Source organism: Bacillus rossius, chromosome 7 (genome assembly GCF_032445375.1).
Source record: "Bacillus rossius redtenbacheri isolate Brsri chromosome 7, Brsri_v3, whole genome shotgun sequence".
Lineage (NCBI taxonomy): Eukaryota > Metazoa > Arthropoda > Insecta > Phasmatodea > Bacillidae > Bacillus > Bacillus rossius.
In genome coordinates this window covers 22,569,603-22,585,174 of record NC_086335.1, presented here as the reverse complement: position 1 = coordinate 22,585,174, position 15,572 = coordinate 22,569,603, and the positions used below count along the sequence as shown (strand labels likewise).

General features: G+C 34.0%; 1 protein-coding gene across 4 annotated transcripts in view; it reads left to right on the top strand.

The window, feature by feature from the left end:
* Positions 1–15,572, top strand: part of LOC134533725 (dyslexia-associated protein KIAA0319-like protein) — an 83,010-nt gene that overhangs the window by 49,301 nt on the left and 18,137 nt on the right. For all 4 annotated transcript variants that reach the window (XM_063371312.1, XM_063371311.1, XM_063371314.1 and 1 more), the window contains 4 exons: positions 3,460–3,571; positions 6,062–6,210; positions 10,104–10,294; positions 12,810–12,909. In XM_063371312.1, coding sequence (XP_063227382.1) covers positions 3,460–3,571; positions 6,062–6,210; positions 10,104–10,294; positions 12,810–12,909 — 552 coding nt within the window. The remainder of the gene's footprint in view (positions 1–3,459; positions 3,572–6,061; positions 6,211–10,103; positions 10,295–12,809; positions 12,910–15,572) is intronic.

Here is a 15,572-nt window from a genome sequence, read left to right as displayed (position 1 = left end):
AAATGACAGCTACCGTACAGACTAGAGCTGTGCCGATTCAAATAGGCAGAAGCCGATTTTGCCGCTATGTAGTTGATCAGGGTTTCTGCAATTAACGATACACTTGTTAATTTTTGGTCAATGATAATGAAAAATGAAAGTGCCTTGTCATAAACTAAAAATCCACCAATACCCTTTTCACTTTTCGTATTACTACATACTTTGAACTCGCATCATTAGCCGTACATATCAAACTTAAACATCCTATGTTTTAATAACGTTCTTCAATCTAATATATTGTAAATAAATATATTACCAGAACTGTAAAGTTTATTTAGATAATGCACGAGCCTTGAATTTCGGGAAAGCGGGAAATGTGCGTAAATTTTCATAATCGGGAAAAAAATCTTGGATTATGCTTGAATTACTTGTTGTTGCTGGGAATGTTATCACTCTCGCAGATAATATGTCCTGCTAGTTTTACAGGTTATGTCAAACATAGACTTTTGATGATACATATTACAATTTTATTTCAAATTAACAAAAAAATAGTAATAGTTTTTACCATTTGTTAGTTGGTTGCAGTTATGCATGTTTTTTCCCTTTTTTTATTCTTTTATTATGTTGTATTTAATTATCTTAGAATTTATATGTCTACCTTATAAAATTTTTTATTTATAAAAGTGCCACAATTAGTTAACGAAATGGAAATTTTACGAAAATTTCTTTTCACAAATAAAAATATGCAAGTATTTCGAAGAGAACATGAAAATGTACACAGCCAATGTTTACTTTATTCGCAAACTCTGGATCTATATTGACTAGAGCAGGAGCATAACAAATTTTTGCATAGTTTTCTTTAGTGGTTTTGCCTACCAATATTATCTTTATCCTCAACATTAGTGTCATGGCAAGCAACAAAATGTGAGATATAGTAGCTTAATAATTTCAAAATAAGACTATGAATCCTAAAATATAAAAGTGCCTGTGAATACCATTTAAATATTTTCTGATATTTTAATAAATAGCTTATGTTTCAGTAATAAGTCAATAAAGGCACTTAGGAAAATGAACCTGCTACATGACTATGTATATTAATAATTTTTTGTTGGGTATGTAGTTTGAGAACTATTCTATTCAAATATATACTATATTTTTTAAGTTCAGCAGCTCGAAAACAATAATTAAACTGTTTTTGGAATATACGTATAGTGTGTTGTCATTAGTATGTATCATTTTATCGGGCATCTTAAATTTGCATACTTTCACCTTTAAGAAAATTCCTTGAAAAACTAAATTTTGTTCCTTGAAAACCTGGAAATGTGCATGAATTTCAAAATCATAGTTTGGTGGCCACCCTGGAATGGCTACCACTGCAAACAATGGAAAATACCAACTACTTGAACTGCAAAGATATGTTCATAATATTGTGATGGAGACATTTTTAATTAACATATGTAAAGTTTTTAAAGTTGAATTAAAAAATAATAACCAAATAATATAGGACGTCACATAACATAAATCACTTTTCCCGTTTCCTGTGCAAAGCGACCAAATGAAAACTCATTTCCGTATAAATTTTTGGTACCATTAATTGTCGCCGCAGCATGCATTAAGATGGTATTGTAATTCCTGTTCTAGAATTGTAAACATATTCAAAAGTCTCGCAATTTTGCTTATTTTAAATTCATTTTTTTAAACTTCGTATTTTGTGAATCAATATATTTCATAGTTATGTACCTATTATTAAGTAATCTTATTTTATATCATTACGTATCAAATAATTAAATTTTTCAGCCTCCATTAGTAAATTCATGTTTCAATACGCAACTAACGGGTCGTCAACAAACAAATGAAAACGAGTAAAAAAAAAAAAAATGATATGTTCCATTTCTAAACTAAAATACATGTGCATTTGCATTGCATGCTATTAGAAAGCGTTATTTTTGGTTATTTAGTAAATTTATACAAAAAATTTGGTTCGAATAGGGAATTTGCAACAGTTATATCCACATTTCGGCATATCGGCATAATTTTGTGAATCGGTATAGCTCTAGCACAGACCCGGAAAAAGCGTGTCTGGTGAATCTAAGAAAAATTACTTAACACTATTCAACAGTGAGAAATGAGTTTTAATGCAAATTAAATATTTCAGGAAAAATTTGAACTTGCTAATTTCTTTGAAAACAATTGTATTTACAAATTTCTGTATCAGTTCAAAAATATTCACAAATTTTTTGTTATTTCACAGAGTCTTTTTTATAATAATTAAATAGATAATCGTGAACGCAGCATGACGGCAGAAGATTATTACCGTAGCGCATCAGCCTAATATGAGTGGCAGTGGGAGGCAGAGATTATATATTTATTTTCTTAATTGCAGCCAGATGTTAAAAATAATATTTGACTCTTGTTTATACAAGTATTTTTTATCTTAAAGAAAAAAATTATGGTTAGAAAAGGAACGTAAAATTTAAAATGTGATTAAACCGATACATGTTGCATGTCAAAACAAAAACTTTCTTTGTTCTATCAAATTTCCCTCGCTCCCAAGCCTTCAAGGGCACAGCGAGTTTAGAGTTAATGACCGTTATGCTATATCTTTCATTCTTGAGTTCTTGGACTATTTTCATCACTCCTAGCCCTTTTCCTGGTAGGTTGTTTTTTCCTTCATACGCCCCTCTGTAACACCTGTTCAACCAGCCCTAGCAGTTACACCCCCTGTGAATCACATCCCAGCCACATATTTTAAATAAACAATAATGAAATGGTATAATGAAATAGCTAATATGTGTGGTAATTTTTATTGATTTTCCATAATTGTATTACGTATTCTGTTTACATACATAAATTTTTTTACCATTTTTATTGTATCAGTGTTTAACAGGAATGTAGTAGAGTGGGTAGTTATACCGTTACATGCTCAGTTGGCCCAGCCAATCCTCCAAATGACCTCTGACAGTGATAATGACAGTTATTCCTCACAAGGTTAACCAAACTTGTTTGGTAGTGATGGATGATATGGATAAAAACCTATACTGATCCAATGATGGTACATTTCTTTAACAGATCCATTAAATGATACACAACCAATTCCAGAATTTCAATTCTTTATTGAAAGGATTTTTGATATATGACAAAAAAATGTATAAAATTTGTGCACAGCACACAGTACACATTATGTCTTTGACTAATAAACAAACACAACATTAAAGTGTAGCCTTGATTACATAAAAATTGCAGTAAAAGATGCCTACAGAATTATGAGCATGTAAATAGAAATGATTGGTGACACCTGAATGAATGAAATTCTACTCTTTTCACGTGTATCAGTTTTCAGATATTGGTTGCAAATCCAGAAAATTGGGAATACCTGCCGATAGCGGTACTGAAACGATCGCGCAAGTGAAGATGAGCATGGCGGAGCACAGGAACATGGTGCGGTGTGGTTGGCTCGAGGCTGTGGGTCTGTGCTTGTAGCTGACGCGGGGGAGGACGGGCTGGTGTCCCTGCCGCAGACGTGGGTCCAGCTGAACGGCTCCCGCAGCCACGATGACATCAAGATAGCAGCCTGGCAGTGGCAGCAGTTGAGGTACTGCGATCACTCGGGTCAAGCCCAACCACATGGCTCCGTTTTTATTTGAATAGTTTGTTACGAATTTACATCGTTCTTTTGAAAGCCCTGCCTTTTTTTTTAAATTCTTTCTGAACATAATTTTTTTTCTCTATATGCAAGAATAACTAGTATATTATACCTAATTAAAACAGTATCTTGACCTTCTATGCGTGTAAAGTCTGCATTTTTAAATGTTTTAAAATACACTCCACTTCAGATATAGAAACTCAAGTTGAAAGTTGGGTGATGCTTGTTCCACATTTTTGGGTGCTGCATAGTTTATAAACTAGGTATTTAAAATGTCATTTTCGAACTTTTTGCTATTGGGGTTTGTACTTTGTAGCATTTGTTACATTTCGTTATATACAAAAATAAAAAGATGTTCTTCCTTTTTTTATTTGAGAGTTTTACTGTCCGAAAGACGAAACAAAAGAATCCAATCACTTTCAATGTTTTACTCACTCATTCAACACATATACAGTATTTACTCGCATATTGTCCGCAGTAATTAGGCTACATTTTTGACAAAAAAAAAATGGGGTGTGGACATTATGAGGTGAAGTCCAAAAAAAAAATTTTTTCCTCAAAATTTTACATTTTGTGTAGAATAAAAAAATTGTTCTCTCATAATTAGTTTACTAGCAGAGCGCTGGTGACTGGCGACCCTCCGCAGCGGACGTGAGAAATGTGACAGGTGACGAGATAATTGGGTGCCGGCGATTAGTGGAAGACGCCACTCTTTTTTATTTTTTTCTTCTCTCACTCGCGTGTGCGCTCCTACGTTCAGAAGCCGCAGCCAGCCTACACAAAATAAACGCTTTGCGTGAAAAGATATTTTTTTAATCTTTCATTGAGATGGCCACTGACGGCACTAGTGATATAATACCAAAATAATTTTCTTATGTACATTTGACATAGAAATAAATTCATATTATACATTTGGAAATAAAGTTTTAAGTTTTCGCTACTGTCTTGTTAAACAGTGACGGAAGAAAATACCGTAAACAATTCAAAACACTGCGTTTTTGTTATATCAAACATGAAAACAAAATAATGTTCGTATTCTTTCGTCACATGCACCAGAAGTGGAAGAAATAAATAAACATCAATAGCTATGGACTGCAACACCACAAAACATAAACACTCCTTTTAAATGGGCTCTAAAAGAAATAATTATTGCCATAGTGTCAACATCATATAAATTGATAGTCACAATCGATCTAACACCATGTGATACAGTAGCAGCTTACTTGCAATTTATATCTAATACGAAACAGACATTGCGACTCAAAAATAAATAAAAAAATTGATAATGGTTTAAGATTCCAGATGAAATTAGCAGAATTAATATTAATAATATTGCAATGGAAACTCCAGAATAACTAGGATTTAGATGTATAAATATGAGCTCATTTAATCACTAATTGGGGAATACAATGTTTTAAAAAAAAAGGTTCACATTTGTCGTAAAATTGGTTGCATTGGATTTCACTGTATTTTGCGGTTTGAGGAAATGTTCTGGATCAGTATGTAGAGTATCAGGTTGTGGAAAATAAAGCGAATAGGAACTGAAATTAAAGGTTTGTTGGTTAGGTTAAGTTAGTTTATGTTAGGTTACGTTAGGTTAGCTGACTTTATCAACCTTTCACTTAAATATTATTTGTCTAATTTTTCAGAATTTCTTACATGATGTAAAAAAAAAATTTTAGTAGGATTCTAATTCTCATTCTTACTATTCAAATACTGTATTCATATTCAAAAATAATTTGATATTCTTATTTGTATTTGATTCAAACTAAAAAAAACTGATATTCGCCCAGACCTAACAAGCACGCAAAGCATTGGGACCAAATTCAAAGGATAGTGGCTGCAAGAAGCTAAGGCAGAGCCAGAGGCTCATTGAAAACAAAAGTAGAAAGGCTCTAAACAAATTGGTATTGTTTTGTTCATATAAGCTGTTGAATAGCTACCTAAAGCAGGAGCTAAGTGGTAAGATTCTTAATAACAAATCAAAGGCAATACAATTCCTGGCATAGTGTTCCAGAATTTGCACGTCCTTTTTTAAGCTTAAATTATGCTTATTAATAGGCAATAATGTCTAATGTTTTCTTTTCTAAATGTAGCTACTTAAGTTACTAGTATTACATAGGCAGTTTCTTTTTGCAATTTGTTTTTTATTTACAGGAAGTGGCAGTTGGTCAAAATGCTAAATATTTCCCATGATAATCTACTTTAATGTATGGTGTGCAAGATATGCATAAAAAAACCTCAAAAGTGTATCTATTAAATTTTCCTAATGCAAATATTTAAGTTATCTTTGACTTTGACTTGGGTGAAGACTTTGTTCTTTGCCTTTAACTTAAGTTGAAATTGAGAAACTGGTGTTGGCACATTGTTGGTGTTCACATTGTTTAAATGTATAAAACAAGAGCAGAGAGTAATGCGCGACTGTGATGGTGTTGGCAGTGGTCCGAGCAAGGTCTCGTTCAGTCCTGCCAACAGCTCCATCACCAACGTCACAGAGCTAACAAAGGGGGAGTACAAGTTCCAGCTGACGGTGACCGATGACTCTGGCAACAAGGCAACGGACACCGTCACCATCACTGTCACTCAGAGTGAGTAGCTCATGGCCTCTTGGGTCACAAGGTGTGGAAGCCTTACTTCAAATACTAGCAAGAGCTGGGGTGACTACTGGTGATGTTGACCTAATGCTGAGAAACAGTGATGGCCAGCTTCACGCTTTTTGAGGGCCACACACGCACACACATTCACACACACGTGCATGCATGCACACACACAAGCATACTCAAACACACACACATATACACTCACATAGAGAGAGATTAATGGTGAATTTGTACAACAATTTGTATGACTTGATTGTTCTGTAGTGACTAATAAATAAAATGTGTGGAACGTGAGGAAGTAACAAAATAAGTAGTTTAAAAAGATTTTTTGCTACAAAAATAATAAAAAGAACTAAAAATGTAAAATTATTTATTATTGAACATTATGTTCATATATTACATGATTAATGAATTCTGTGTGGGGCTTCTAAACACTCTCATCCAACAACTTTACTCTACATACATCCAAACTAAGATAGCTTATGTATGACAGTATATACCTAAAAGTACAGTAAGTCCTTTATTAATGGACAGGTTATGTACCCGGAAATTATCCCATAAGCAAAACTTCCGTTAATTAAATCACGTTTCCCCATAAGGAATGTTAATGTCCTGGGTTACGTTCCTAAACCTTCCAAAAATGCCTAATACTATGCTATATTCCCAAATTAGTGATTAAATCAGCTTATAGTTATTTTTGTTCAGCAGTTTTGTTAACACTATTTCTGCTAATTTCATCTGAAAACCAAAATCATTATTTACGTTTTTTATTTTGTTTTTGAGTCGCAACATCTGTTTTGTTGTATATACCTACAGCAAATACGATAATACTGTGTCACATGGTGTTAAATCGATTGTAACTTTTGATTATTATACTATTTGTTGTAACTATGGCTTCCACTTCTTTTAATGGCTATCGCAAATATTTTGTTTTCAAGTTTTAACTATTATAAATACAGTCAAACCTCTCTGAAACTACCCCTCACGGTTCCCAGGAATACGGTCGTGATAGAGGGGGGGTCGTAATAAATGTTTTCCAAAATTTTCAGTTGATTTCAACCCCCACCTCCCCCCCTCCCAAACCGCTACTCGCTAAGAAACCAGCCGTACAATGGCAGGATGCTGTCACTCACAATGCTAGACGGCTTTGCTTTAAACCCACTTCAACCTTCATGACAAGTCCGTCGCCGTACAGGCCACCTCTAAAGAAAATATGTCAAAAGACAGTTTATTTTTACTGGTTAGTTTACATGTACGTTTTCTGCTTGCCGTAGTTAAATACACTAGAACCCCGATGTCACGAACCCCGGATTAAACGAAGTAGTGATTTTACGAATACATTCTCGGGAACCGTCAAAAAATTGGATATTTTGACAAAAATTTGAAAATCAGAAAAAAAATTTTAAAAAACGAAATGAAAGATCATTTAAATCTGTTAATTTTAACACACTGCATATTTTTGTGTCGGCTTTAATACTTTCAATAATGTTCATGTAAGAGTAACAAAAAAATAATGGGCCATTTTCTTTAAAAATATGGTTGCGGTAGGTTCTGCAATGCGCGAGTAGGGCGCACACGAAGCTCGCCCGGCTGGCTGGCGGCAACGGCTTCATAACGCATAAGCTCACCCCTCCCAGACACACAAACCATCTAGTGTCCTTCCTTATAACACCCCAATTTCGCTCCCCTTTGAAAAACCTTTAGTGAGAAAATGCTCTTTTCACCCTCCTTCTCCCGTAAAATTTGGCTATTATGAATGGCGTACTAAAGCGGTGAGGGAGGGGTAAGATCGTTGTAAATATTTCGGACCCCTCCCTCCCCCCCAAACGCACCCAAAAAAAAGTATGTCAAAATATGTCACTTTTCACACCAAGTTCGAGTTCAGTCATCTCTGGCAAGGAATTTACAAGCTTTCAAACTTAAATATAAATGTATTTTAATAGCAAGGGTCCTATGAAAAGGAATATACCGAATAAAATCAAGCTGCTGTCACCAAACAAAGCATAAAACGGCCCAATGTGTGGTCGCTTCGTTATTGCTCGTGCGAGAGGCGAGACGTGGAATGTTAGAAGAAAGATAAATAATGTGGGGGAGACAGACGGCAGTGTTTCCTGCGTGGGGAATAAATGGCATAGCCTTTTTTTTTATGCTGGGTGAAGCGACCTTTTTCTATCAACCCACGGGAAAAGGTAATTGCTTGAGCTGTCAAAATAAACATCGCTGCGGCAGTTAAAACAAGTCGAGGTGGGCGTGCATCCAGTCGGTCGCTGTGTATATGTACTCGAAAAACATAACATCTCAATTCATAACAAGATTCCTTATAACCTACACATATTGCCGGATGTTTTCAGCCTGATCCATGCAAGTTCTTTAGCCACGTTTTGAATGAAAACAACTGGCGGGCCAGTGTTGTGCCTGTTTGGCGGACAAGTAAAGCTTTTATCAATTTGCTGACAGTTTTAATATATTTTTACTCTCGTTAAAATGAAGCAGATAACGTGATTGTTAACAAGTAAAGCAGCATCCGAAATCGGCCGCAGCGCACGGTACGGGGAGAGGGTGAGCAAGGGCGAGCGAGTGGCCGACTACCATGTTCATACGCTGCGGCCGGAGGGTTTTTACTGCATTGTATTAATAGGAATTAATATTTATGGTATTTTATTTATTAAGTCATAATACACAAAATCGGAAAAAAAATAAAAAAAACCTGCATAAGTCATGAACAATAGTTCACAAATTCAAGCCAGAAAATATACCAAATCGGACTTCAAAAACTAAGCAAACATTGTCAACCGATAGTAATCAAAATCAAGAGAAATCCAGCAGGAAGCTTTGCCTTAACTGCGTACCGCACTAGACACTCGCAAAAAGCTAAACGTAAACACGTTGCCACAAAAACCTTTATCTGCACCCTGCCGGCAAAGGGACATGAAATGGGGGTTGTCAAGCGCTGACAGCGGTCGACAGGAAGTGGTATCTATTTTTAGATATGCGCTGCCTACGGCAGTACAGCACTCGGCAAGAGAAACGCAGTATCATGCTACTCAGCACAAGAAACTTATTTTCTGTCCAATTTTCTTCGGATTTTCGGCAATTTTTTCACGGTTCCTCGAAATCGGGTTGTAATAGAGAGGTGGTCCCAATAAATGGGGTTGCAACAAAAAGGTTTAACTGTATATTTTTAATCATTCACACAATTTTTTCACTACTGTTTAATGAGACAGTAGTAAAAAAAAATCTTTGGACTATTTGTTGCATGTTTAAAACTTTGATTATTGTTCGTGTTTTTGATTACGAGGTTCCGTTGAAATATTAACAATGGTTACTATTTATATTGCACAAATGACTTAACCTCAACAATGAACATTGGTATAAAACAAACTTAAAAGTTGTGCTATTTCAAATATTCGTAAGCAAACGATTATTCATTATTTTGAGATTTTAGTATTTGAGCACTCTTCAAATTCAAATAATAAACTATTTGTAATCAAAATTTCAAATATTTGAACTGGCCTAGTGATTCCTTACCTATTATTCCATTAAATTAAATAAATTAGGTTCATAATTCAATTTTCAAACAAATGGCTAGCCAACCATTTACCAGTATTTTTCTCAAATATTTTATAAGAACTTAGACCTGTCAAATAAAATATTTTGGTAAATTTATTTGTCAGAAAAGTTAACTCAATCTTGAGATTAACTATATTAAATGGCTAAATGCCTCAAGATTAATTTGTTGAATTTATATCTTAGATGAATTGATATATTTTTTACTAGCCATTATTCCAGAGGTTTTTTATTTTTCAATTGGGAAGGTTTGATCGTGCACATGTAAGCAATGCCTCAGCTTGTCAGTACAAGAGGGGAAATGCCGTGTGCAGACCAGAACGCCCGCCCCAAGGCGGACGCGGGGGGGGACCAGACCATCTCGCTGCCGGTGAGCGTGGTGCTGCTGAACGGGTCTCGCTCCAGCGACGACCTGGGCATCGTCAAGTGGGAGTGGACGCGGGAGGGAGCGAGCCTGGCCATGGGCACCGTGCTGGGTGTCTCCCGCTCCTCTCCCGTCCTCATGGTGAGCCAGTAAACCCCTCGAGTCCTGCACTGCTTACCAGTACAGTTTATATCTGATACTGGTACCGGTACTTTCGTGAATATAAAATGCACGAATTATTAGGTAATTGGTTTAAAAATAACTAACATATCATATTTTAATAGTCATATGGGTCAAATTCCAATTTTTTCAAATCTGAATCTTGAATTCAAATCCCAAAGAGTACTTAAAATATTCTCCTCGGACCTGAACGTAGGTGTCAAGGGTCCAGAATAAAATAATGTACAAGAAATGATAAATATTAACTATGGTGTTGACACATTAACCCTTTAAACATTTTATTCATGAACTAAGTTTTTTGAATCAATGCATATTATAATTTAATTTATATGATGACATTTTAAAAGTACAATATCTAGGGGAATAGTAACATGATAGGTATGAAGAAAAAAAATTGACTTAGTAAACTTCAGAGGATATCAGTGTTAAAATTTTTAATTAGGTAATTAATTTCTCTAATATGTTTCTTCAAATCTTTTTCCTCCAATAATTTTCCTTGGATATTGAATCCTTTGAATACTAAGGATTTGCTGGGATTTGAAGATTTCAGAATATGATTGGCCCATCCCTACTTGATAATTGATAAGTTTCAGGCACATCCCTTCCCCTCTCATTTCTGCTGGGGCACAGTGGACAAAATAAAATCTCACTCTCTCTGTCCTTCCTCGCCAACCACAAGGAGTATCAAGACCTAGATTCTTAGCTGAGTGAGCAGAACAAAATCAATAGCTGTTTATATCATTTTCTGGCAAATATTTCAGCCAAAACTTTTGGATTACATGTAGATATGCCCAAAATGGCTTAAAACAGGAAAATTCCAAATGTCAGTTTTCTGATTTATTCTCAGTTACATGAATTATGAACACTACCTTAAACTAACATTTCACTGTAAGAAAAAAAAAATTATATATACATATATTTATGACGTTTTTCACTAAAGTGCACCGTTTTCGAGTTACAGTGTGAAATTAAGACATTTTTAGAAGGTTCAGGAATCTTAACTTTACTACTTTACTTCAGTTTTCTATGTTCAGTTATTACGAGTATTCGTAGTTACTAGGATTTTTCCCCGTCATTTTCAGCTCTCATAGTAACGAGGTTCCACTGTAGTACCAATTAATAAAAAGTAGAATAAACCCTTTCAAATTATATTATGAAGCACAAAGACAAAAATATGTTTATCCAGTTGCATTGCAGTTAATGTCTTCAAATTTATGATGTTAATTTGAAACATTAAAATGAAAATAAATTTTCACAATGACACTATCATTTAATTGCTATTTTAAATATTCAAATTCTTTATTACCCTATACAATATATGCTCAATACGAGAGTATTCAGGGGGTATGTATGATAATATTGTGCTTCTGCTCGGTGGGTGAAGTAGCAGTTCCTAACATTTAATTTGCCCAATATATATTTTGGTTGTTTATGGTAACTATGGTGCATGTGTGGTAGTTATTGTGCTTTTATCATAACTATGGTGTTTCCACATTAACTGTAGTTCTTTTTGTGTTAGTTCTTTCATAATAACTATTGAGTTTGTGGGGTAACTATTGTGCGTCGTGTTTTTTCGTCTGCTGTCGTTCATTTGTCTTCACATTTACGTGCGCCATTTTTATTTTAAGCCAGGAGAACAGTAAAATAGACTTTTATTTTGTATGTTTATATATTTTCAGTAACACATGGTATAAATCATATTCATGTGGAAAAGAATAACAGTTTTTATTTTCCAATTTCTATGTTGTCAGCTTTTATATAATCTCGTGATTTATAACTTCTACAGTACGTTCAACCATAGATAAAAGAATACTATTTGATTGCTGGTATCCCTGTGTGTTTCAGAATTACCGAAGAACACTATAAAAAACACTCACTTTAGAAAATATATCACATAAAATATACATGAAGATCTAGCGTTAAAAATTGTTTTGTTTTGTGATTCCACTGAACACCTTAATTGTGCAAATAAAATGAATTTATTTTACATATTTAAAATTTATTCACTGGAAAATATGGTTTTTCTGAGGGACTGGTGTTGTACAAATGTAAATATTTGAAGTTACTGTTTTTGTGGCTGTTGTAGTACTTATTAGTTATTAGTAGTTCTGACTGAAGACAAAGGAGCTTCACTCTACTTACAGGCCAATATGTTTTTGTTTTTTTGTTTTTTCTGTTTGTGTTTTATTTTATATTAATTTGTAGTAATAGACATTACAAAGGCTGTGAATAAACATGGATCACACACGAGTAATACATATGTGCAATATTTCTTCACTACTGCTAATTAAGTCCACCATGTCGCATGTGGTTAACGATATGTGTGTTATTATTTTTTTTGTTTTGGCCTAGTTTTTCATGTCCTTTTTCTTCCAATATTCTAGTGAAAGTTTCCTTAGATATTGTTTCAAATAAGTACATTCAGGATTTCTGTAAAGCTTTCTCAGCTGTATCATCTTGATGTGTCATTTTTCAGCTGACCGACGTAGTGCCGGGCCGGTACGTGTTTCGACTGCGCGTGACAGACGACCAAGGACTGAGTGACGACGATGTGGTTTCCATCTTCATTAAGCCAGGTGTGCTATTCAGACATGTATGAAACAAAACACATGAAAAACGTGATGTGTTTAAAAAAAATTTTCCAGGCATTTTGGTTAAATGTTCTATAACAAACGCATTTATCACGAATTAATCTTTATTATTGCAGCAAAAGACGTAAAACTACCATTGGCGAAAATATTATGTCCCCAAGAATGACCATAAGGTACCATTGTGCAGTATTAGCAATTGTGGTGACTTGGTTGTAAAATCGACTTTAAATTCCTCTGTAAAATGCTGTTGCAGGGTGACGTAAATCTTGTGGGGAACCCATGCACACTTCCTTTCTAACTTCCCTTTAAGCCCCATGAGACACCTAGCAAAAAATTAGTAAATCTGGGTAATTGGGTGGGGGGGGGGGGATGGAGCACAGCTTTCCTTCAACATCTTTGCGCTAGAGCCGCCCCCCCCCCCCTCCCCCCTTCTTCACCGTCCAACAACAGGATATAATGGAACATAAACTAAGTAGTTATTTGTGCCAAGAATTTGACATTTTTTGTCCTTCTTATCACTAGGAAGCATGGATGATCATTTTAATTAAAAGTAGACCTATGGAAAAATATATTATCTTCCAAAATCTTAATTTAAAAACAAACTATCATGATTCAAAGGGGTCTAATACTCATGAACTGCAGGTGTTTGCTACCACTTTTTCAGCCTTACATCAGTTTTAATTCAAATCACATATCATGTGTTAATATATTCTTTTATCAGACCATTCTTAACTTGAGAGTTACATCTATTGCTTTGGTGTGCTGCTACTGCTATAATAATAATTATTTTTTTTATTACTTAATCTCGAATCTCGAATAAAAAGTTATTACATTTTTCTGAAATTTTAAGCATAAGTTAAATATTAAATGTTGATAAAGCTAAAACACAGTTTTTATATGTATTAAGAATTTGCTCTGCCACAGTTTTAACTTTTAAGTTCTGTGCTACTGAAGCCACCTCGTAAACATGAAGCACCTGTGCTACCCAGGTGCTATGTGACTTGTTTGTGGTGGAATTATGGAAAATTTATATTGAACAAAAAAACACGACATCTATCGGCCACATTCTGTATACATAATGATGTGAATGGAAATTGGTGGTTAACAGAGATCCAGTTTTTAAGAACCGGAATCAAGCTAAGAAACAGGAAAAAAAATAGATCGGACCATGAGTTGTAATGCATTCCGACTGCAGACTAACGTGTTTGTATTTCTATCAGAAACAGTGCTGCAAATCTTTTGTTTTCATTTGGTACTCCGAATGACCCACTTTTAGTTAGTGTTTTAGTATTTATTTATAGCTTGAATCGGTTTACCATTTTAATGTGTTTTACATAAACCTTTAATCATTTTTTCAAATTAAATTAAAGTGTCTTTATTTTTATATAGACATGCCTTCTACACTGAGTCAATACTTAACATATGACATTAAACAATACAAAATAATTAAATACAGCTTTCAAAAAACCTATTGATTATATTGCTAATAACTACCAATTAACATTCAAGTTAAACAATGAGAAAAACCTTATATAATATTATTTAAAAAATTTGAGAAAATATAATTTAAAAATTTGAAACTAACTTTCTGTTTTGATATTGCCATAGTAGCCTCACTTTGAGTACTGAAATTAAACTGCATACTGTTCTCAAGGCTCATGATACAGAACTCTGCAATTACATTTCACTTAGTGCTGGGGAGCATCCCGATTTTCGTAAAACCGGATACGTGTCTTTCCCGTAAATTCAATCGGGAAAATATTATTTCCTGTAGCATACATATCCATGTGCCAAACCTGTTAAAAAAAAAACTATACTTAAAGAAAGCACTACACTCTAATTTAATACATGCTCATGATCAAAAATGCACCCTTTTGTAGCAGTTCAAACTCCAAACTATTAATATGGCATTAAAAAAGGCACAATCGTAAACAAACACATTTTATTCAGCATTTCAGACATAAATAATAGACCTTATTTCACTACTTTTGTGAAATGTTAGCGGAACGTATCTCGTCCACTTTTGAAGATACAAATTTTAGACATATTAAATGCACAGTTTTTTGTTTTGTATCACATCATGGTATAAAAAAACATCAAAATTCTGTATCCTGCAATTCACTGCTGGGTTAAAAAGTATAAAATGTGAAAAATGCATTGCTACAGTATCTGGTGGTCATCAATCAGCACATGGAGCTCTCGTATTCTTGAATTGTGAATTGATCAAAGTATCAAATGCACAATGACATGATGATTTCAGGGCCTATCTCACTTGGCAACGAAAACAGACCGTTCACACACTAGGCTTCTGTGGATAATTTTTTTTATTCAAATCTTATTTCGAATCTATTATCAAAATGTTCACAAATATCTAATATTTTTCTTATCTAATTTTAACATACAGCGAAAAAAAAATTTGTTGCACTTCACAAGAGTATTAGAAAAATTGTTCCAAAATACAGTAAATTAAAAAAAAAAAAAAATAGAGGAATACATTTGGAATCATAATTAAGAAGTGTAGAGTTAAGGAAATAAAAAAAAAACTGGCAATGCACTTTCTTAAACCAGTAAATTTTAATTGTTAGTCTTGTTATTACATACATAAAATAGAGTATTATTGATAATTTTAAATATTAAATCACTTATTA